Source organism: Prorops nasuta, unplaced genomic scaffold (assembly GCF_024137725.1).
Source record: "Prorops nasuta isolate Cenicafe-Biocafe unplaced genomic scaffold, Cenicafe_Pnas_1.2 PNAS00003, whole genome shotgun sequence".
In the NCBI taxonomy this organism is placed as follows: domain Eukaryota; kingdom Metazoa; phylum Arthropoda; class Insecta; order Hymenoptera; family Bethylidae; genus Prorops; species Prorops nasuta.
In genome coordinates, this window is record NW_027116800.1 from 9113893 (window position 1) to 9138159 (window position 24267).

The 24267-nt window shown below is 39.8% G+C and overlaps 3 protein-coding genes across 6 annotated transcripts; 1 reads left to right on the forward strand and 2 right to left on the reverse strand.

Annotated features, from left to right (window-relative positions):
• Positions 1-1829: 1829 nt before the first annotated feature.
• On the reverse strand, positions 1830-7558 carry Nep5 (Neprilysin 5). 3 transcript variants are annotated; one of them, XM_066746902.1, is made up of 17 exons: positions 7465-7558; positions 6946-7054; positions 6708-6805; positions 6394-6450; positions 6212-6269; positions 5777-5967; positions 5374-5611; positions 5001-5250; positions 4629-4905; positions 4386-4541; positions 4068-4303; positions 3886-3995; positions 3753-3811; positions 3612-3660; positions 3252-3438; positions 2509-2685; positions 1830-2351 (listed from the first exon to the last, which is right to left on the reverse strand). In XM_066746902.1, exons 1-17 carry the CDS (start codon positions 7547-7549, stop codon positions 2178-2180), a joined length of 2511 nt encoding a protein of 836 aa, XP_066602999.1. In that variant the 5' UTR covers positions 7550-7558; the 3' UTR covers positions 1830-2177. The 3 variants fall into 3 exon arrangements, with proteins under 3 accessions (XP_066602999.1, XP_066603000.1, XP_066603001.1); XM_066746903.1 differs by lacking the exons at positions 6946-7054; positions 7465-7558 and adding an exon at positions 6890-6915; XM_066746904.1 differs by lacking the exons at positions 6212-6269; positions 6946-7054; positions 7465-7558 and adding an exon at positions 6890-6915.
• A 4904-nt stretch (positions 7559-12462) lies between these two features.
• LOC136785934 (uncharacterized) lies at positions 12463-14941 on the reverse strand. Its single transcript, XM_066747314.1, has 3 exons — positions 14833-14941; positions 14467-14523; positions 12463-13141 (listed from the first exon to the last, which is right to left on the reverse strand). The coding sequence occupies exons 1-3, from the start codon at positions 14842-14844 to the stop codon at positions 12929-12931; spliced, it is 282 nt and encodes a 93-aa protein (XP_066603411.1). The 5' UTR covers positions 14845-14941; the 3' UTR covers positions 12463-12928.
• A 7885-nt stretch (positions 14942-22826) lies between these two features.
• On the forward strand, positions 22827-24209 carry LOC136772156 (serine/threonine/tyrosine-interacting protein-like). Of its 2 annotated transcripts, none has more exons than XM_066724921.1 (5): positions 22827-22953; positions 23354-23449; positions 23514-23665; positions 23738-23926; positions 23985-24209. In XM_066724921.1, exons 1-5 carry the CDS (start codon positions 22945-22947, stop codon positions 24199-24201), a joined length of 663 nt encoding a protein of 220 aa, XP_066581018.1. In that variant the 5' UTR covers positions 22827-22944; the 3' UTR covers positions 24202-24209. The 2 variants fall into 2 exon arrangements, with proteins under 2 accessions (XP_066581018.1, XP_066581020.1); XM_066724923.1 differs by having other exon boundaries at positions 22865-22953; positions 23359-23449.
• Positions 24210-24267: the final 58 nt, after the last annotated feature.

Consider the following 24267-nt stretch of genomic DNA (forward strand, 5'->3'; position numbering starts at 1 on the left):
AGCACGCAGCAGGACTCTACTGTCGTTGAATCAGCCAAATCTGTTAATACTCCAGTCACCTCTTACGGAACACCAGTTGTCCCGGAAGTTACGGTAGGTCGCTTCGAGCCTTAAAAAACAAAGAAAAAGATCGTAAATAATATCGCACTCGCTAATCGTAAATTACCGATCTTTTTTATTTATCATGAGCATTCTGGATATTATTTTCAGGCCGACCAATTCCCTGAGCAGCCCGTCAATTCTTACGGAGCTCCTGTGGTGAAGGTGAGCCGTTTTTTAGCATTGATAAATTCAACGGTTATAATTATGTAGATATTAAAAGAAGAGGAGAGAGAACACTGTCTCGTTAAAGAAATTCACGGTGAAGCGACCGAGGGTAGTTTGAGAATTGACCAAGCTTTTTTGTCCTTTTAGAGCACTATCCAGGCATCCCATGAGGATCATAGCAAGAGTAGCTTCCAAGTACAGCAAAGTGTGGAGAAGACCGTAGTTCCTGAAGTCAGCCAAGCAGTTTACCAGCCAGAGGTCAGGGTTGCGCAACAGCTTCCGGCCGTGCAAAGTAAGAGCATAATTACTCACGAAAAGCTATTACAATCAGTTAACAGTAGTAAATTTGCAGATGGGTGATGATAATCTCAGTAAGCAGACTTTTCAAACTTTTCTCTCTCGTATTTACAGGTTTGCCAAACTTCTATCAGAACGCCGATAACTCCGCATACAATACCGGATATTCCTCTGGTTACCAGTTGAGCTCCGTCAGCAGTGGAGTTTCCGCTCAAGCACAACCTGCCTACACCGTCCAGACCACTCTGACCAGACACGTGCCTTACGTGGTTGCTCCTCCCCAGGTTCACAACTCGTACGTTGTTCGCGTACCCCAGCAGGTTCAACATGTCCAGCACCAACAACACTACCAACTGAAGAGCGCCCCAGTCGTCCAACAGCAACAGAGACAATTCCAATTGCCATCCTTCCTTCAGGACACTCTCCAGAACTTCCAAATTCCATCTTTCAACTTCCCATCTTTCCCAGGATTCGGTGGAGATAATACTCCAGCTGTGGACACTCCCCAGATCCCACAAATCCCACAGGTCCCACAAATCCCTCAAATTCCCCAGATACCCCAAATCCCCAACGTACCGGAATTCCCCAGCCTTCCCATTCCTCAATCTGTGCCAACTGGCCAAACTAAAACCATCGTTTCCACCAAATCCGCCAACGACTACGTTCAGCCCACCGACTCCAACGGCGGATACGTCTATTAGATAAATTTTCTTCCATGAAAATTTTTAAGAACGATGATGACGGAATAAGTGAAAGTGTGCTCCTTTTGTGCCGCGAAATAGCGTTCACTTGAAATTATTTCTCGACAGATTGATTTTCAAGGACAATATATGAGTGAAGGTGAAAGTCTTGGGCGATCACACGTATACTCCGCCCAGAGTGTCCGGGGTACATGTGTAACACTAAAACGCTTCACGCTTCTGAAAATCCTACTAGAATGTAATTGTCTCATATCCATTTTAGAAATAGGCAGACACATCGAGATTAGTGAAGGTTCAGAAATACACGTGAAAAGCATTACCTGTTGGAGCTCTCTCTCTCTCTCTCTCTCTGTTAATAATCCCATGTAAATTAATGCCATGCATAATAATGTAGCTACCACTTCAAACGCGTCCTCGCTTATTTTCTTTTCACTCGTCGAAATGTTAGACCGAGAGGCAACTCTCAAACATAGACAAATAAGACAATTTTTTACGTAAATATAATTCTTTTACTTAGAAACGATTTCGTAGTATTCTTTACGATATCCTTTATCACACCTTAATATAAGATTAATATTTTTTTCGCAGAAGATATATCCAGCGGATTATTTCAATATAATGCGCTACCCTCGATATTTCAGTGTTTCCTGTATTTAAGATTTTGATGGTTTTTTCCATTCGTAATAAACGATTCGTGAAAATTGATAGAAAACCAACTTGAAAAATGTCTCTCTTCAAGATAATCTTAAAGTCTTTTTGCAAACTTTCATATTTTTTCTTACGACTGAAATATCAAGGATGGCACGTTTTTAAAACAATGCGCTGTATGTTTAGTAGTATTTACAAGAAGCATCGCAAATTATTGCAGCTTTCAGACGAATGTTTGTTGAGTTATTTTTAAGAGTTTCTCGACTACCACAACTGACACTTTTTCTGAGGATTCATGTTGGATCCCAACGGGCATTTCCATGTTTCACTGAATTCTTTGGAATTTCGCAGAACCGCCAATAACCGCACGTGTCCTGGGCAGTGCGTATCTTCCAGCATCCATTTCAAAGCGGAAACAGTGTACGATTCGCACCAGAGCTGAAATTTAAAAAGTACAATTTTAATCAATGGCCTATATATTATTTTTAATATTTTTCTTTCCTAGTGGACTTATGCGTATTATAGAGATAAAACTTTGTTGCGTTTAATTGGAAAAATGGTTCGTCGATAGGGGAAAATAAAGAAGAAATCTTACATGAGCGAATCCGAGATAAAGCAGTTGATCGTGCGACAAGTGTACAAATCCAGGAAGAAGAGGTTCTTGACCGTGTCTGGCCTTCCATCTTCTATAAGCGATTACGGCTTCTCTAAGACCTCCATTATCGGCTATGTTCTCACCCAAGGTCAACTCTCCGTCGATGTAATCGTCTACCTGCTCGGCAGATGTGCAATTAACCATCAATGTGACGACCATCGAGTGGTCATGGTCGTTCAACCGAACTCTATGAAAGTCCGGTTTTCGACCATAATTATCCCATAAATATCGACTGGATGAAAGTAAACATCGACAAATTTCATACAGTCTATTCGAAAGCTATAACTTTAATTAATTGATTAATTATTTCATCACCCGAGATAAATAGGTAAGAAAGTTTATCCGCGTTTACATTTTTTTTATCGATTTTGGATATCTTTTGAAATAAATAATGTTTCCTGCGGAATAATAGTTTTTTAATTGAAATAATTGTATAATTAAACGTGTTATGATGAAATGATTAATGAACAGTATTTTCTGGTGGAATAGCAAAGTACTTCCTACTCTAATTACAGTGGCACAATGAGTAAGGAGATTATGTAAGAAGTGAAATGCTGCAGGCATAAATGCACACATGGTACGGTGGGCAACTTTGTGTTGCACGGATTTAATCGGATAGTCAATTCTGAGCTTGCAGTTAAATTTGTGTGTATCAATTATAGTGCATCGTTGGAGAACCTTACCTCAGCTTCGTAATATCTGTCATAGTGATCTATAAAGCATTGGGTTCTGTCGGTATATTCGGAGATAGTTTCGTTCGTCCACCATTGCCTAAGGTTTCCGTCTATGTCGTATTGCCTTCCACTATTATCGAATCCATGAGTCAATTCATGACCTAGTATAGATCCAATGGCGCCATAATTCAGTGCCCTGCGAAAAGGATATTGCGTGAATTATCCACACTCGAGCAATTTTATATCCGAAAGTAGAAACCGACAGTAATAAAGACGTTAAATGTAAATCTCGGACAAAATCGCCTATAAACGCTTAATAATATTTTACAATGTTAAATCGGGCGATTACGAAATATTTGTTACTCTTACTCGAGTCCCAATTCGTAGAATGGAAATTGCAGTATTCCAGCCGGCACGGCTGCGTGCGAGTTAACAAAAATAAACATTGATTATATCAGACTTTGCTATCAAACGATCTTCTTTTCATAATGTATGCTTTATGCTACTTACTAATCTGATTAACTTGAAAAGTATGGAAAGCATTTACGTCAGTAGGATCGGTAGCCCAGCTGCAAACATTTTTTAATTTAATATCTTATTCAAAGGTCCCTACGTTTTTAATAACAAACATTTCGATACTTGCAACGATTGATTGCCATCATTGAGCTTGTGCAGCATTTTCGAGTCTTCTTCCGACGTTAAACGCACTATTTGCAATAGGTTGTCCAGATACTCGGTATTCTTAAGATTTATCTATGTTTAAACATTTGCAATAAATATAACAGAAATTTCCATCTTTCGATCTCAAATACAATAAACTCTTACGCCCTTGTAATAATCATCCAGTTTCCCCTTCTCGAACAACCATTTCGGATACCCAATCTCGGTCAACATTTTTTCATTTTTCTCTAAAGTTACTCGTTTCGTTTTTCTGTCCATCCAATCTGTTCTTTTAACCATAGAAGAGAAAGCCTCCTTTATATCGTTCACCATTTCTTCAACTTTAAGTCCTTGGTTTTTGTGAAACGAGGGGTCCACGTATAGGTAGGAGACCGCCATTCCTGATTTAAGAATTCAAACAAAACTATCTATCCGCCTGTTATATTTTACTCGTATATTTTAATGTTCATCTTATCCACTTACCCATCATCTTATTTACAGCTGAGGCACACCGAATAGATCTAGACTCTTGAACCTCAACGTTCATTAATTTACCTATATAGATCGCCCAGATATTCCTGAGATTTTCCGAAAGGTGAGGCACGGTGATATCGACCACAGTCCACCAAATGAACGATTCTTAAAAAAAAAAAAAACAATATATGCACAAGACAAAATATTATAGCTAATTAATCAGTGAATTAAATATTTAACGTAAATTCTTACCTAAATCCTCCTGATCGGTAGAAGCCAAAATTAAAGCAATATTCATTAAATAATCCAAATTACCAATAAGTACAGGATCATTCCCCGTCAGATCGATTTCAAGAATATCTTTAAATATTTGTTCTATGTACGGTCGCCACAATGGGGCTGAACTCAAAGAGGAGTTATATTGTAATATAAACTCGTCTGTTACTTTTTGCAGGTCGTCGACCATCGTATAATCCTCGTCTTTGACATCTTCCTCGCTTAAAGTCTTATTGTCATCGGGATGAGATAGCTGCAATTTCAACAATGCATGGATCAAAAACATTTACTTTTCTTGAAGTAAGTTTTCTCAGATTTATTTACTGCGTGCAACGAAAGAATACTAACATAGTACACCGTTGAGCTAACATCATAAATCCTTTGGACAACGTTGCTCATGATATTTTCGTCTGGTAGTGTAGATTCTCCTGTCATCGAGCAAATGCTGGCAGTTCCATTGCTCATCACCTCTTTGAGAACAGAGGTCATATAAACACGTTCAATGTCCGCTGACTCAATCTGTGACTCGTCTGGCTCATATTCTAATCTTCGTAAACGAGATCTGATGGTCTTTAATCGCTTCTCCAGTTCTTTATCGCTGCGAAGAAGAAATCATCAACCGTAAATATCACTGATATGATAATTATTGACGAAACAGCTTTCGTTTGTTCATTATAAAATTGTAGTGAGAGAGAGAGAGAGAGAGAGAGAGAATATTAACCTGGGTAATGGACTATCGGTATCGGGTGTATCGAGGTATAAAATATTTCTAGTTTTATTCCTGGGATCGGGAATGATACTCAAGCCGAAGAAAACATCTCTGCCTAGGAGTCTCTTCACTCTGGACATTTGCTGCATGTAATTGCTAGTCTTCCCGGTAAACGCCGAGGGGAATGCCGGTAGATCCAATTCGTATAGTAAATTGAACAGCGGTGATAAACCCTTTAAGTCCATGGACTCTGCAAAATGACTTCTGACTAAATATGACCTCATTTTGGAATAATATTGTTTTAATATAGCAAGCAAAACAAATCTATTGTATTTAAATAATGAAAAAATGGCGATACCAGGGAGAGGGATGAGGGGGATGAGACAGAAGAGGGAGAGAGAAAAAGAGAGCATACCAACATCCATGCAACTCGTGTAAAGAGTATTGGCCTGCATCACCGCCCAAGGCACTTCCTCTTTCGTCACATTTCTTCGTAACAAATCTCTGATTTTCTTGGACACGCGTTCAGTGCGCTCACTGAACCAGGTATTCATAAGACTCGTATCCGGTATTGGATGCTCGCGGGACCATTTACCACAGGAGTACCTGTAGAAAAACATTTACACTCGAATGAACTTGACGAAAAGGCAGCTGATCTTCAACTCCCAGTGTTTCGTGGCAAATCATCACACTCATTGTGCTCGAAATCATTTTATACTTTTTCTTTGTGCAAACTCGCCGGAAAATAATCTTCTATTCATACTTGCGATTGACAACCAGACAAAATTTGTGCGAGCAAAGTGCAGGGGAAGTATTTTCAGTATACAAGATTTTTTTTAAATTAACTCACTTATAAAAATCGTCGCAAGGATCTACAGAGGTGTCCATAGATTCTTTTAAACTAGCGGCTTGATAGAGAGAAAGCATGAAAAATTTGATTGAACGATATACATACGTCTCTATGTATATTATAAATTATATACTAATGCGAGTACTTATGGGAATCCATATTTGCAAAATTATTAATCTTACCGATTCGTACACAATCCTGGCTATCGCATAATTTGGTTTCCCGACTGAGCAAAGCATCTGCAATTAAACGTTGATGAATAGAGTCAAGGCGATTTAAAATTCGACGGTGTTTTAATATGGATGAGGAAGACGTTATGACACGACACGCGATCATTCAATTTATCGGATCAGTTCGATCTTGCAAGTACACATTGAAATGGAACAAATTTATTTATTAAAATACATGTTGGTGATTCTTAATGATATGCAGGTATCGATTGAAGTGATAAGAAGGAAATATTGATGACAATGTTTTTTATAGAATTAATACTCACAGAGTACCGAGAGTACGAGAACTGCCACCGATAGGGAAGTTACCAGGAGAAACAAGATAACTACGAATATACGAGAGACCTGTGCCCGTTGCCTAAAACTGAAGAGACATAAATCTATAATTATAATGGAAGAAAAAATTTAAATGCTGAACCGGTTAATGATTTTGATATAGCAGTGCTACCACTATATAACTCCATTCACTTTCCCCCTCTTCATCTATCGCTCATTCTCACTTACTAGGTTTTCTTGGTCCTCACAGGTACCAAGTTCTTCTGACTGCCGATCGAGTACACCGACTGTACGGAGTGCATGGAGGGAGCAGTCGGCACTGGTGGGACATCGTCCTCTGAAAATTAAATTCCAAATAAAAACTCGTAAAAGTTTCATACCCCTTTTGCGAAATTTATTTGCCACGAGGAGAAATACTATCGAAATATTATAATAATTATTGGTAAATCAGGCATGGTAGATTGGCGGTGTTTTAAATTAGCATACAGAATTAATGTCGCAATGAATATTTATACATAAATAGAACTTGCTGAAATCCTCGTGAAACCGATTTATTCAGCTGCAGCTGGACGACTTTATTTTGAATTTTTGCATTAATGAGCGAGCGCTCGAAGGTGGGGATTTTCGTTTAAAAGTCTCGCAGAAAAAAAGGAGTATCGGTATATAAGGTATACGTTGATGGATAGGATGGGACGAAAGATATATCGAGTTTGCAAGTGTAAAAAAAGAAGGTATAAGTATACTTACTGCGCTCGTTGTTCATGCTGAATGGCCCACTGACCGGATCGAACTGACGACACTGAACAACCTCGGGGGACAACTGGGTGTCCATACGTTCACATTTTCCTGACTTACCAGTAGTACTCGTACGTCGATCACCCCGATACTTTTTACACGCGCCTCGACTCTCTTATAATTTAATCTCCTCCCATACAAATTCACTAAATTAGGAAAAATAGCAGCTCAATCCAGCCCCACACTTTTCGAATTCTACTGAGAAAGCAATAGGGGTCAGTAGCATTATTTCACCAAAAAGCTTATTTGTATCGTCACTCAAACGGGGACCCCATCTGATAAAACCACGATTGATTCGCGTGAATAATTAACGACCGAATTCACTGTAATCAGATCGTGAATTAGATCGCAATTATCGAATTTTCTATTTCATGAGCTTACGAGAGGGTGTATATACCTGATGCAAAGTAATTTTTCTCTTATATTTTCATATACTTTTCATTATTGTTTCCTCTATTTTTAGCAGGGGAGGGGGTAAATGCATTTATGAAAAATAACAGTGTAAAGCACCATGTGTATATAATGAATGAAAGTAATGGCTAACAGCAATTTATGACTATATGCATTGCTCTTTTCGAAGAATTACCCTTATCGAATTGCTCGAAGGACGTTAATCGAATGCGCTGCTTATTTTAAAAGCCATCGAGTTTCTCCGTTGTGGTATTTTACGAGACAGCAGGGTTTAGATTATATGTCGAACCATGACCCAGTATAAGAATCTGCATCCGCATCCGGTCGTTCTTGAAATTTCTGTCGATCGGTTGTGGGGAACGATGAAAACCTTTGGAATTTCCGTGCAAAGTATAAAGGGAAATAAGCGAGCAGCTGCGTTGGCAAAAACTGACCCTGGCGTGTTGGTCGATCCAACGTAGAGGTATCCTGACCTATTTCACAGGGTAATTGTAAAGATAAATTAATATAGTGTAAACAATACAGTACCTCTGCAACCCTAAACACTCTTACACACATACATAATGAACGAATGTAATGAGCCACACCGCGTAGATTACAGACATAAAACATTTTACTTTATATATGGGTACACACGACATTGAGAATTTTTCATTGAACAAACTTATTATATCCAAAGACAGTAGACTGTTTGCTTTACACGAATAGACGTCTGTTTACTTAATTTCCATTTGGTTTTACCATGCATAAGGAAAAGCCTCTCGAGAAACTCCGTGGAAATAAATTTATTCGCGCAAGATCACCATGGAGCTCCTCTCACTTGCTCACTGCACATTGAATAGTACTTCCTAGATCACGATTACGATCGCTAATTAGATAGATCGGCCGACTTTTACGCTATTACGTGGCAGCTTACGAATTTTCGGAGCAGAAACAGATTTTTCTCTTTCTTCTCTTTCCTCCCTCTCTCCTTCTCCCATTGCGATATAGGTTTAATCCAATAGTCTTGTTAGATAACGAATTATTATCTGCCAGATTGAAAAGTGCGCGTTGCGCAGTAGTATACACAATCGTGCTCCCTCGTGCAAATTACATTCATTATACACCGACTCGCTATTGCTCATTGGCGAAATTCCACAATGTCTTCAATTTATGTCCAAATTTTTCTCATGGACACCCTCCCCCCCCCCCCCCCCCTACTATGACTATAATACTCTTAGAGCCTCTACATCAGAATTCAATCATCCGCAAAAGAATTCTAAAAATAGTGCTAAAAATGTGCACAAGTAAAAGAATTTGGCAATGGTCGATGGAAAATTATGTACAAATCGCTGACGGTTCTGCTTCGTCCATTACTTCCTCGTTTGGCTTTAGAAAGTTTTTCACCTCTTCCGACGCGATTCTCCAGTGACGGATCGGCGAACGAATAAGTTGTATCGGCCATCTGTTCCCGCGCCCGTTTCTCGATAGAAAAATCAAGCAGTACGAAACTTGCTACGATGCGCGAATACTTTCTCCGCGCTAATAAAATGACTACGGCATACCTAATGGATTGCGTACAATATTCGCGAGCGTTAAAGCGTCATAGCGGAAAATTGGCCGAGAGATATATGGAAAGCTGAAAGTATGGGGTGCAAAATTTCTGAGCGTCCAATGAGCATTCGACTCCTGGTATACTATAAGTAATAATAACTGCGGATACGTGCAGAAACCAGGAATCGAGTCGCGAGTAATTCATTCGTGCAACCATTATGCATGATTATTGTCCCAAATACTTGCGGATATCGCGTATAGAAAATCAGGAATCAAGTCCCAAGTAATACAGCTATGATATACGCATGATTATTGTTCTGAATAATTGAATACTATAGAAGTAATAAGAGATGCTTCGATTCGGAAGTCACCGGTGAAATGAGGAATCGAATCATTATTACAACAGAATTTAATTAATTCATTTTTTGCTGTAGTACAACATAAGTCGGAATGAGAAATATACATGTTTCGCTTCAACTTAATTGCACAATTCAATAATGCAACGAATAAAAACAGATCAAATATTTGTTCTGTAAAACGAATCTTATTTATCGATGGTACTCATGGTATACGCGCTCCAAGTAGTGTGTTTCTTGTGCGAGCAATTCAGTCATTATGCCTGATTATTGTCTCGAATAAGCACGAATATCGCGTATAGAAAACGAGGATTCGGGTCGCAAGTAGTCGAGACTTTACGCATGATTATTGTCCTGGCTAACATACGTAATAATTGACATACATATGGAGACGGAAGTTACCTGTAAAACGAGGAATCAAATTATTACGTATGAATTAATTAATTTATTCTTTTTTGCTGCATTATAGTATAGGATATATAAGTTGGAATAGGAAAAAATATACTTGTGTCCTGTTTCAACCTATACTATAATTGCACCAGTTGAGCAGTGTAACGAAAAAGAAGGTATCACAAATATTTGCTCTGTACACAACTCGTTGAATTATATTTCTCACTATTACTCACGGTATGGGCATTCGCATTAATGTTTCTCGCGAGCAATTCAATCATTCTGCATGATTATTATCTCTAATAACTGGACGCGTAATACCGTATAATAACGAGATGCGTAAAACCGGAAGTCAGCGGTGAAACTAGGAATCAAATCATTATAATAATATACGCACGAATTAATAAATTCCATACGTATAACTATAGCTCAAGTTTATTTCTCACTAGGACTCTTGGCATACACGCGCGAATTAATGTTTCTTGACGCTTTCACGTTGCATAATTCCAAAGACTGGAAACATGCTTATATGTATATCTACTATTTTCAGGAAGAGACGAAGGCCTCGTTATTCCTAGCTACAAAAATTATTTAAACACGTGTGTGGAAAGTTCGTGGAAGGAAGGAGAAAACTAATAACGGAACAAACGCCGAGGGATTCGGGTTTAACGAGTTTATTTTTCATGAAAAACTTATCTCATTACTGTTACGTTGGTTTGCTCATGATGGTTTGGGATATTCGAATAATAAGCGATCGATTTATATATTGGAGTGGCGTGGGAAATTAGAGAGAGTGTGAGAGAGAGAGAGTGAGATGCGTTTTCCTAAGAGTTGATAAGTCGGTGGTAAAACACGGTAGAACCCAAGCAGCTAGGGAAAGCACGCCTGCTATATACCAAACAATATATGACAGTGAAGCGTAATGTGTAATTGTATACGTATACACAAAAGTTACCTGAAAAATGACAACCTTTACCGATAGATAGTGCTGATAGTGTGTACATATATATATGCATTACTCTACATTCTCACCTCCATGTCGTTGTGTTAGTATGCAGCAGGCCTATGCGGTGTAAGAGATCTGTTTGGACGATTGGTCGTCCTGGAAACATTAAATCGATTTGTGTCATTCGAGTGTTATCCGATGTGTGCTCGCGCACACGTGCCATAAAGTGGCATAAAGACGCATAGTCCACTCGCGACAGTGACATTAAAAAGTAGTAAACGTACGGCAGGTCGCTGACTTCAAACGGCACGCACCCGTCCTCGTCCACTTTAACTATTTGTAGAAAAAGCTTCGAATGGTTGGCTATATTATATATATATATATATATATATATATATATATATATATGTATATATTATATATATTCTTATCTGTCTAAACCGAGAAAAATCGCTATCTCCAGGATCATTTGAATATTCACCTAATCGACAATAGTCTCTCGGAATTGCATAATTCGTTCCTGCGCATCGTGACTGGTTCGATGGGAAGGTTAGGTAGATAGAAAGAATTTATCAATACGACTTTTCCAGAGCTCCCCTCGGGCTGGCTTGGTGTTCCCCTTCGGCCACGATTAGCAGCGTCACGCTTCGAAATACTAAACGTCAGTCCTGTGGAAATTGAAAACGATCACCGATTTACCCAAGGTGTGACTGCACGACTTCGTAAAACTTGCCAGTTCTCGTTCTCCTGCTCCATTACATCCCACAGTATATAACAGATTGACCAATGTTCTCTGGCAGTTATAGTCGTGGATTTTTTTTATCAATGACGTAACTCGCTTCAGAATTAGGCTGATTTTTTCTTTCGCCAATGCTTCTGCTGAGTCAAACCCGATCGCGTGCCAATGCGCGAACAGAACGCGAAGAGAACCCGCGAGACACCCTGATAAGGTACCGTAAAAAAGAGAAGCTAGTAAAAACTATGTTTATCGACGAACTACTTTGTAACACGATGCTCTACTTAAATAAGTGGAGTTTTCGCCGTAAATGGCAATCGATACTACGCGTGATATATCATAGGAGAGTGGTTCAGGCCTGGAGATAACTCTAATCGACCCGTGCAAAACGATCCGATGCAATCACTAGTGATAGCGTACTGTTTCAGGGAGGTCCAATATCCCGATTATATACGCGGCTAGGGGGGATGTCGAAATAAAGAGACTTCAATGCTTAGTTTATCACAAGACATAAAAATAAACTTTTATTAGAAAATAAATAAAAGTGTTTCTGCAGAAATGTGGGAGAGAACGGGTAATATACAATGAGGGCTCCAATGGAAGTTGATGTCTTCTTCGATAATCATCTGCCGCACTGGAATTTCGAGGTGTTGAGTGGTGAGATTGGAGATATATAGAGGCTGCAGTAGTATGGGGTGTCTATGTGTGATGTGTAGAGTTGCGATAAAGAGAAATAGATCTTTTTAGTTTGGTTGCCTGGTCTGTTGGCCCCCCCTTGGTCCAAGGCTGGTGCCAGTCCTTGCCCGCTGATATCCTCCCGAACCCACGACGAGATAATTCCTCCAAACAAACCAACTCCACGCCGTTGTACTTTCTCACTTTAACGATCCTTTCCAAAGATGAAGATTTTTTTCTTTCAGCGATTTTTCGTGTTTCTGCGAGTTTTTCGTTCCGTTTTCAATGTTTTCGAGTGTTCAGGATGATTCGGCCAGTGTGGACCACCGTGGACCAGCGGGTTTAGTGGCTTCCTTGGAGAACTTCAATTTACCAGGAGTGGTGGGACTTGACAACCTTGATTTCGGGTTCGGGAACATGATGCTCAACACCAATAAGATGGGGGTGTGGGATCTTGGGGTGGTCATAGGGGATTCTTACGGAGTGGCTATGGACCTTTAAGTGCAATGGCTGGGGATGAAGAGGTGGGATTGGGTGTGGCTGAGGAACCTGGATGACATGATGCACTTCTGGATGATGCACCTGCAAAAAATATCAACGATCGTTATTAGTATCAGCGCGAAGAAATCGATGAAACAAAAACGAGATTAAAAAGTAATTATTCTTGTGCAGTTTTGTATGCTGCAATCGCTGCAGGATTACTCAAATTCGTGCTTAGAGAGAACGTTGCGAAATACGACTGGCTTACAGGTGAAACTGGATTTCGCCAGAGGATCGAAAGTCCAGAATTAATGAAAGATGTGTGTATATATATATAGTTGGATAACGATTCTACACCTAATATATGTAATGGGAGTTTGATCGGATTGGATTCGATGCTATATTGGCAAATCTTGCGCTCATTAAACTTTCAGAGGATCGATCAAAGATCGAAGCAGACTAAAAGTTTCGATGATATTGTTCCTTCTCTCCTTGGATCTTGTACCTACGGCTTCCAAGAAATTCCAAATTGGTTTTACCTTGTGTATGGGAACTGCAACCTTGACGTGAGATGACTGCCACCCAGAAGAGGGCCATATAGATGGCTGCCAACCCGATGATGGCCAACCTGATGATGGCCAAACTGACGGTTGCCAACCTGACGAATGCCAACCTGACGATGGCCAACCTGACGATGGCCAACCTGATTGCCAGGGATCTGAATGGCCTACTGCGATCTGAACCTTGCCAAAAATGTCTTTTCCTCAAATTTTCAATATCCAGAGAGAAAGAGAGAGAGAGAGACAGCGAATATCTACCAGGGTTACTTCCCTTTCCGGACGTTATATGCGTTTGTTACGATCCTGCATTTCCTTCATATAGTTATTCACACAACGAAAAATGATGTTTCTTTCCAAAAGATGAGCTTTTCCACAGGCGAGCAGTCTCAGAATGAACAAATGAGCATTCGCGTCCAAGGTTGAGATTTATTAATAGAGAGAATGCAAATGGAATGAATTCCAGAGAAGATTAGGCTTCATTATTTGGATTAATCTGATTGAGAGAAAATTAATCACATATAGAAGACGATTAATTGCGAACAATCCTTGATCGAAGAATAAAAGTACGAACAATGGTTATACAAAGACGATTAATAAATACATTCATGAAACATTGTTAATCGACCATTAATCGATGAACCAACAATTCAGGTAAAGAGACGAGAGAGCAGTTGGTTAATTTGAGAGAGAGAGAGAGAGAGAGAGAAATAGTTACTTTGTTTTTCGCAGAGGTGAGAATTATTAAAACGAGTGAGTAAGGATTGCTCCATTCGATAATTGCATTTCACATAAAATATATTTATGCATACGAAATGTAAGTGTTTTAGTTCACTTTTCGGTTAATTTGCATACGAATTTCACACTCACCGGTTCAGACCAGCCGGGGTAGGCGGAAGCAGCCGCGAAGACAGCGAACAAAACAATCTGAAAATAGGAAACAAAATTATGCAATATAATAATAAATTCAGAAAATTTGGAATAGTCATGAATGAAAAATTGGCAAAAATTTTAGTTGCATACGCGAATAATTTAGAGCATATTAACGTCGGGCACTTGGAAAAAGTCACGTGGGTATTTCTAGGTGCAGGTTCAAAAGACGTAAGAGTATAAAATAACTAAAAATTGTGTATGAAAAAGGTAATGTTAGCAACAGTAACGGGGAGCGCTGCTGGTTTTTGAGAAAGGAGAGCGCGAAAAGCGAGCGTCCGTTGACGTCGACTGGTAGAGACTTACGACCAACTTCATGGTGTTGAGTTTTTCTTGTGCGATATGCAGGAAAACACTACATGTTCTAGGATGGTTGCAGTTTGCTTTTATAGGGGGGCCCTGCCCAGGCCCAGGGACTCGGAGATCGGGGCGGGGGCAAAACGATTGCATCGAATACGAGAGACGGACCCCTTTCACCAATAGCGACACGACCCTTTCGAACCCCTTATTCGGCGTTCTACACGAAACACGACTTATTTCGCGGCTTCCGGGCCACAACGCCAACACACCCTGATAAGACCAAAATCGACCAAATCATCGATCGATCATCCTTCGATCATTTCCACAGCGAGGCCAATAACCCGATTAGCCCCCATTCGTTCCTCTCCCCCCTACTCCCCCACCCTCTCCCTTCCATTCAACGTCTCGTTGCTGTAATAGGAAACCGCGATAAATATCTTTTAACAATATCCATCAACAATTCTGATAATCTTACGTCGTTCTATATCTTTATCAATATTGCAACGATTCGACCTCCTTTCAAATTATTTATTTCCATTATATTCTTTTGCAGCTTTCACAGCTCAATCAACATTTTGGGAAAAGGAATGCATAAAGGAAATGAGCTCGAGAGTAACGAGTGGTCAGTGTGTTCCTTGTTGGTTGGGTAAAGAGCGAAACTCGGTGGTTACCGTTTAACAATTACCGCTGTACATGCAACGTGCATTAGAACGTAAACAAGAAATAACTTATTACGATATCAATAAAGATCAGATTGTTACGCATTTATAATTCTGATATTTCCATGCATTAAAGTTTCTGGGTAGCTCGGGATTACTCGTGGAGAAAATCCAGGAAAGTTGAATTTCGCGCGCGCGAGAGACAGAGAGAGAGAGAGAGAGAGAGAAAGAGTTATCACACGATTAGGAAGGCGCGTGGATTATACGTAAAAATTGCACGTTCAGCGAAAACAACGGTGGGACCGCTCATTTAGTCCCGGTTAAATTGACAATCGCACAATTAAAATGCGCTATCGCGTTATATACCGTGCGTGCGTGCGAGCCTTCTGTGCCAAAGAAACACCGTGGGACATCTTTCTGTATTAAGAATCCGACGAATTATGCGTCAGAAAAAGAAAGGAATTGATTTTCTATCCTGATAATATGCCTACGCACCAAGTCGACTGCGCGTTTTCGTCATATTTCGTTAGGGAAGCAGACACACACCATTATTTCGCAACTTGTTTCATGAAACAATCGCTGCTAATTAGGACTTTATATTAATTGAACGTTGCAGTGGGAGAATTTGAAGGCTAACAATCTTCGATATATTTGGAATTGTCTAAACGACGAAAATTCCCAGAGATTGCATTTTAATCGGCCTGCTGAAAATTCTCATTGTTCCTCGGGCATTTAACTAAGCAAAATTGAATTTCAATTCGCGCATTTTCATTTCGGTTCGGCCTAATTAGTTTTTCCCCGTCGAGGCACGACAGTTTACGATCCGAGCCAATTTCGTAAGAGAGTACTGAGCATATTGCAGACTTCGTGATCTAACGAGTAAACGTTTGTGGAAATTGAGTCGTAAACGCACATAATTTAGGCCCACGGCAATTGTATTGTTAAGTAGCTCTCGTTCCCGATATTGGACAGAGTTTCAGTTCATCGCAAAAATTCACATCTCAATCTTGCCAGGGCTTCGACGGTTTCGGCCTAAACTGCCAACGATTATCTTTCCTTAGGAAAATTAGCTAGTCATAAGATCAATTGGAAGTAACATTAATCTTCGTGGAATCTTCGCGGGTGAAGGTTGCGATTAACAGTCGCGAATCTACCTTGGCACGATTTTACTAAAAGCGGTTTTTCCTCGCACGGCAACTTCTAGCCTAACGAATCACCATTTGAAGAAACTTGACTGCTCTGATTAACATGGGAGTACACCGTGATTAACCAATCTTCGAGCAAACGTATTTTCGAGTGTCCTCGTGACAGGACACCACCAGCTCGATCATTAATAAAGCTGCTATACGTAGAATACTTTAATTTCATTTAATAATTATCGCGCTCCTTATCTTTTGTAAATAGACGTTGTTACGCAAGAAGGTCTGGAAATCGGCCAGAATCAGATTTATCATATTTTCATAATAAATTCGCAAAAAAAGAAAACCAGCTAATCAGATACAACAGAAATTTAATAGCAATTTCCATATTTCGTGTGAAAAGCTAATTTTTAAAGTATGAATTCTGTGAAAATTTGCATGGTTTCGTTGCGTTATTTGCATAACTACACGTTGAAATAATCATGAGGTGCATGCAGAAATAATAAGATAGATGGTATATATATATATGTATATGTGGATAAATTTCTTTATTGAAGACTGTTCAAGTGTGATGATACAATTGGTATCTGGTGTATAGACGAATGAGAAGAGTTTATTTGTGGTTGCATGGAAGGATCGAGCTGCAGAGCTGTGCAGGAGGAATGGTGGTGAAGGTCCTCCAGCCAGGAGGTTTCCTCGTTTCGCTCGGGAGCAGTTTTTCGACTGATTAGCAATTACCAAGTAACCGGCGGGTCTTACCAGTCACCACTCGGCCTTGCGCAATTTCTTAAGCGCACCGGCGGCACACCGTTACACTTCTCCAGCCGATATGTGTGCACGCCGCGGTGTATACCTATGAGACACCCCTGCTAGCAGGAATCGTTGCAAAACCTGGAAAGTTTAACGATTCCCATTATTTTGCAACGCCTCGGCTCTGCCTGGATTAGAGATGGACAACGGCGGGTGCGCGCCTATTGGCGAGCTCGTTAGAAAAAAAGCGAACCAAATAAAAAGAATAAAATTAATGCCAGCTGCACGATCGCCCACGCTCGCCGATTCGCAGCGATCCAAGAATTTCTTGAAAGGTCTGGCACCCTCGCTGTAATTAATTAACTATCTTTATCGCCCTATAAAAGCCTCGCTCGAGAGCATATTGTACTTTGTCATGTCAGCTATTATGTGCAGCCGGACTCTGTGTCCAGCTTTATATTCCTTTTCCTATCGAATCGCCGAGAAAATGATCCTATATCGAGCACAAAGGAGTCGTTCGGTGGTTTTTTGCGAGACCACAAGTCGGGTCAAGAATCAAATCGCGAATGATCCGGCTGGCCGGTGAAGGTGGTGGTTGGTGGTGGTGGCGTTTTATGGTAAGGAGAGGAGTTTTTGCTCCAGGAGAGCCCCGGGAAGCTCGGAGATTGCTCGTTTCGCACGGCGAGAAATCAGTTTGCGCTTGACCGAGCTGGCAGAAACTTCAAATCGGTCAAGATGATCGTCAAGTTCGACTGGGCGATCTTCGCTACGAGGAACCGTCTCGCACGTTCGAGCGTATCGAACGTTGATTGCCATTGGTTTCTGCTAGTCTGAAGAGAGGTGGAGAGGGGGTGGGGGAGGGGGAGGGAGTAATATATTTTATTGCACATGAAAAATACAATTTCAATAATGATATGGAACGGACAGATTTGCTCGGCTGGTAACATGCTGCATTTTCTACGCTCTTAGTCGGCGACGCGTATATATACTATACACTTTCCGTGACACTGTGAAGTATACATGTAATATTTTTGCAGTTTTCTCGCGAAAAGTATATAAAAAGTGCAGGCATCGAAAACAAACTTTATGATAAAGCACCGAAAGTTCGCTTGGGTGACCCCTACGGAGCGAGTTAAGTAACGCGTTCGGTCGGATATAAACTCTCGACTCTGTGACTCTATATCCGTTGAAAAGCGTACAACAGATTGATATATGGAAGAATTGGATGCTTTCCACGGAGGAAAATTTGTTGCTGAAACGAACCGAAGCGCGATCGGTCAGGTGTTAGGAAAGCTTTTTCGATGCGGACATAGAAGTCTGTTACACGAAGCAGCACTAATTCCCCTCTCTTCGTTATTAAAATTAATAAGATATAAGGTAACTGGAACGATTTAGAGATCAACGCGCGATAAGAGAGTGGTGCGAAGTCGTGATTCGAGCGTGGAGAAGGGGGAAGGATAAAAAAGAAAAAGGCTCTGATACACAATTGGGCGAGATTGGGTAAAGAAATTCCGTTTGCTGGTGGAATCTGGGCCTGTGGAAAAGCTTCGTACCGATTGGCAGCTATTAACGTAGTTCGACCGGTCGCTTGTAAAAACCGAAAGCAAATATTCTCTTTATTTTATTTCCATGTTTATTAGAACCCTCGGAGCGAAGTAGAAATACTGGTAGCGCAATAAGCACTTGCTAAAAATACATTAGCAGTCACGCAGTTACGGAAGTATTGCAGTCACGATATTAAAATACGCCGTGTACACCTGTTAACGAGTAGCAAACTTATACTCGACAATTGGCCAATAATTTCGGCCAAATTGTACGATAAATCGATCGACCAGTATAGGTAAGGAATTCCACGAGTTACAAAAGTTTGCATTTACAGTAGCAAAACTAGAATCAATTATAATTATGATAAATTGATAATAAATTTATAATTACCGCTTATTATGAAAACCTTCGATAAATCGAATGGAAGCTAGTATGAGCGAGCGATTTGAAAAAGTAGAAAATATGTGCAAAATTTATGAAATACGTGTGTAATTATAGTATAGATAGCGCTTGTGTTTTAATTTATGCCTCGCTCCGAGGGTTCGAAAGCACTTTAAAGTCGTTCAACTCGACGAACGTGCGTTTACGTTCGAGTAGATAAAAAAAGGCGTCTCTTGTCCGTAAGAGAGCACTCGAGCAACATTCGGTCAGTTTAACGCGCCTTGAATAATAGCGTGACATCTGCGTGGGCGTTGGTGGGCGGTTATTCGCAATTAAGCTCTACCAGCAATCATTGTTCAAGGTTCCCGATGAGTCTTACGACTCTCCCGTGCGCGCGCGACGCGTTACACCGAGCAGCCAAATCGTATACACTCAATTTTCGTTGGTAAACCAGCAAAATCCTACGGCTACCCCCCCCCCCCCCTCCCTCTCTCTCTCTCTCTCGCACCATTCCAACTCTGATCTACAAAGATACCGCTTTCAATATATATATATATATATAATATATGTATACACATGCGTGTAGGATATTCCCACATAAACACATTATTGCTAATTGAAGACCATTTATTTTCAATTGGCCTGTTTTTCGTGCATGTCACGACCTTAGGACCACTCGCTCATGCGAACTTGCACGCACGCGCACGCGCGCGCGCGCACTCTCCACAAGTACCAGTAGTTTTATTCCTTTATTTCCTTATAGCAATTCTTTCTCTCCCTCTCTCATCGCGTTGCTTTACTCGTGCTTCCCGATTATTATTATTAACGCCACCGCTCTCCAACGGCACTTGCTCGCATATACCGCAGTTTCGGTCGATTCGAGAAAGATCGCTAGAATTTCCACTTCCTGTTTTCCGAGCAAAGCCCGTTTAACAGATCTGGTTCTCCAATCTTCAATCTGCATATTTAAAAGTGATACCTGGATACTCGTTTGGTTACCAAATCTCGGTTACATCATAGCGATAATATATGCCATGATACATGTTACATTTGCAAGGCGTTTGAAGAAAAATGCGAGGATTTTTTACTCGCAAATCAATATTGACACTCACTAGACGTTAACTGTGGTAACGGAATTTAACGTAATCAACCGGTCGTTTCGAATTAGCCGCGTGTTCTTGCCCGCCAATAAAATAAATAGAAAAATAACGGTACATATATTTCATATAATATGTAGTATAAATGAAACGAAGGCCGTCGCCGTCATTTAGCAGTTGAGAGAATCAAGGAGGACCGAGCCATTGTGATGGGAGTAGTAGTAGTACAGCGGGCACAAAGACTGCAATTATTTCCTATTCCTAATGAAAATTAATTTAATTCGATCAGGTATCCGCTACGTATGCCGGAATGTCCTTTTTCTCTTCTTAACCGCATTTTGCAGAGGCATATAGCCGAAGGGTTCGCATACCGGCCTACAATGCCGCGTGCATATATACCCACTCGTCGATGGAAATTCGTAAAAGTGCGCCAAATGACAAGCAATACGTGCACGCAAGATTATGCTACAACATAGCTTTTATATGTAAGCGGGACGCTCTAAATAAACACAGAGAAGTTATGGATGCGAAAATTGATCGGTGCCCGAAGAAATAGATCCTCGAGCGTCAAGGTCAAAGGATTCCAGGTATCCGAGCATAATACAACAGAGCGAGTGAGATAGAGATAGCGTGGGGACAGTGGGGAGACGCGCCTCGTCTTTATAAAGGGGGGAATCAGAAACTGCGTGAATCAGCTTCATTCGTGGAATGCTGTGCGCGTCCAAGCTCTAGTTCGAGAGAGAGAGAGAGAGAGAGAGAGAGAGATAAAACTCTTGTAGGAGCAATGCGTCGATTATTGGCTGCCTATGCAGTATACACACAGACCGGGAACGAATTGCTCCAGATTCGTACCCAAGCCTCCAAGGATGGCGATTGCGCGAGTTTAAGCCGAGGCCCCCGAGGCTACCATGGATTCCCATATTCTGCCTTTGCTCGTGCCCCAACAACATCCGATCATAGAAAGTAAACGCCTGTCTAGCGGCGATCGCCAATTCGCTTAATCATTTAATTACATGACGAATCTACACGCTAAGATTCGTAATTGACAGTGATGACCGATTCCCGAAGGAACCGCAGAGGTCACCGCACGCGACCGACGCCTCAATCAGAGAATCCCTGCCGAGATATAGTCAACTTCTGTTATTATTGTGCAATCCGATATCTTTTGGTTTTCTGCGAATTACGCAAGGCAAAACAGACGCTGGTTTTCACCGGCGAAAATTCCGGGACACCGTAATACGTCTGGACAAATCCTTATAACGATACTATTATTTATAATCAGACCGAGGTCAATTCAATTTCATGAATCGTAAACTCTGCTCGTTTGGCGGTTCTACAAATTAAGCGTAACGAAGCAACGCCGAGAGCGAGAGAATAATGAGAGAGACACGCTGACGCTACTCCTCCAAGGAATCACTGCATTCTTCATCTTCTTCGTCTTCGTCTTCGTCTTCGTCTTTGATTTCGCTGCGCCAGAGCCTCGGGCAATGACTTTGAGAGTGACAAACTTGGCATTTCACGTAATTTTACATGTTTATCCAGTATTAGCTTTAATTACGCACCGACTTGACCGATTTTACTGAGAACCGCGTAAACTAAACCCCTTTTTCTACTGAGAAAAGAACGTACACTCATCGAAAATTGCTAATACAATGAATGTACATTATTGTATAATGTACATTTCCGTGGTAGTAGTGATAATTATATTTATTTTCTTCTTTCTGTAACATATGGGTAACGAAGATACATTATATTCCTGATATTAACGTTTGCCCTGAAAGAGAACGCGGAGCTAATTGCAAATCGCAATTGGAAACTACTATGTCACGAATCTGTCGAGCATAATCCGTAAGGAATTTTTATATCCTTATCTGACGCGATAAGAAATTTGGACAAATTTATTAACGTTTCCAATGTGGCATGGCCGTGTTACCCCTTTTTTATTCTCTACAATCGAGTCCTTCGATTTCTGAAAAAATTCGATTTCATTAGCTCCATTTGTAATGAAATGACACCAGACAAAAAGCAACTTTAGCAGGTGTAAAATATTTTGCAATGTTAACAGAATAAAAAACTTGCTCTGGACAATGAGTTTTTTAGTGCACCAATTATTTTTAGAAAGGAGCCATAATACGTTTAATAACATCGGTGCTGAAAACTTTTATGCCTATTGGAACCCAAGGAAAATGTTTCAACCTGTAGTATTCGGAAATTAGGAAAGATTTATTAGAATTTCTTATCAATTTTTTTCTATCAAATTAATATGCACGATGATTGAAACAAAGTTATACACAACAACAACAAGTAAATAGTAAACAAAATTCTAGACTTTATTAAAAAAATGTCATTTGAATTATTTGTTTTTTTTTTTCGTTGATTAGGCTGAGAATTCACTTATATTATTTATCCCTACACTTTAATGTTATCAGAAGCCACCAGATTGCGCTTAATGCTTTGTTACAAATGGCTGCGTCCAACACCAAGAAATAATATTGCGTGATTCAATATCTTCTCCTATTCTTTCGGATAAGGAGCTGAAATTTCAGTATGTTATCTGTAAGTAGAAATAAATTCTAGTAGGTGTAATAACTACACTTTAAAATATTTGGCATTTAAAAAGACAGTAAAAAACAATTGAGGTTACTCATTACTCGAGTTTTATTTATTTATTATTTATTCTCAAATATATAATATTCGTCTGATATTAAGTATTGTCCTTAAGAAAAAAACGTTTTTTTTTCACACAATACTAAAATTAACTATCAAATGTGTAATGTAAAAAAACCGTTTATTGACATTTCATTGTATGATATTTAAAAAGAGGTATTTATATCATAATCAATTGATATGTCAGTGCTTCTCGCATGATGTATTAAACTCAATTAAATATTATTATGCTTGCTGTTATCAATCTTTAATGTTGATTATTTTTTATTTAATTTTCTCTTGGTCCTAGGAAAGCAGTGAAAGTATATCCGATGAATACCCAAGATTACCTTCTTCTTCGTTAGAATACAAAGAGTGGACATATTCCATGAGAAGGAGCATGCAGGTATGTTTTTGGTTAATGCTTGAATCCATTCTAATGCATGCATCATAATGTTTTGTTTTGCTAGGAGATAATTCCTAGGCTCTACCTTGGACCATATAATGCAGCAAGTCGTAGTAACCTACAATCTTTGATAGATCATGGAATAACGCATATAATTTGTGTACGACAAAACATAGAAGCATCTTTCATAAGACCGAACTTTCCTGATAAGTTCAAGTAAAATATTAATGTCTTACGTCTCTGTATAATTGTACTCTAATAGTCTATCTAATGATACCTCCTTCACAGATACCTTGTATTAAATATAGCAGATAATCCAACAGAGAATATAATTCAGCACTTTCAAAGAGTTAAAATTTTTATAGATGAAGCTTTAAGCAGCTGTGGTCAAGTTCTGGTTCATGGAAATGCTGGTATATCAAGATCAGCTGCTCTAGTTTTAGCTTATATTATGGAAACTTATGGTTTATCACAAGCGTAAGTATACTTTATCCCGGAAGCCTCTAAAATTTGTTAATATTTTATATTTCTACAGGCGGGCATATACAATAGTACAGCAAATACGATTCTGTATAAATCCTAATGAAGGATTTATGGCGCAATTGAGAGAATATGAACCTATATATCAGGCACAAAAAACTTTACGAAACGGCCAACAAAGCTCAGCAATGCAGAGATGTAAAAGAACAATTCATCAAGTAGAAACAACAGAAACGGATGATACATGTGATCCAATGGATCCTTCATATTAATTATCAAATACCAAAGCTAGAGAAAGATTTATTTTAAATTAGATAATCAAAACTAGATCTGACTAT

Excerpts from the sequence above, each read along its gene's own strand:
- Nep5 (XM_066746902.1), bottom strand. The coding sequence starts at position 7,549 with ATGGACACCCAGTTGTCCCCCGAGGTTGTTCAGTGTCGTCAGTTCGAT. Across the intron at positions 6,451-6,707 it reads TCTCGTACTCTCGGTACTCT|ATGCTTTGCTCAGTCGGGAA; the intron begins GTGAGTATTAAT and ends GTTTAATTGCAG. Across the intron at positions 4,542-4,628 it reads TACCGATCAGGAGGATTTAG|AATCGTTCATTTGGTGGACT; the intron begins GTAAGAATTTAC and ends TTTTTTTTTAAG.
- LOC136785934 (XM_066747314.1), bottom strand. Across the intron at positions 13,142-14,466 it reads ACCCCGGCTGGTCTGAACCG|GTGCATCATCCAGAAGTGCA; the intron begins GTGAGTGTGAAA and ends TATTTTTTGCAG.
- LOC136772156 (XM_066724921.1), top strand. Across the intron at positions 23,450-23,513 it reads CCATGAGAAGGAGCATGCAG|GAGATAATTCCTAGGCTCTA; the intron begins GTATGTTTTTGG and ends TTGTTTTGCTAG. Across the intron at positions 23,927-23,984 it reads ACTTATGGTTTATCACAAGC|GCGGGCATATACAATAGTAC; the intron begins GTAAGTATACTT and ends ATATTTCTACAG.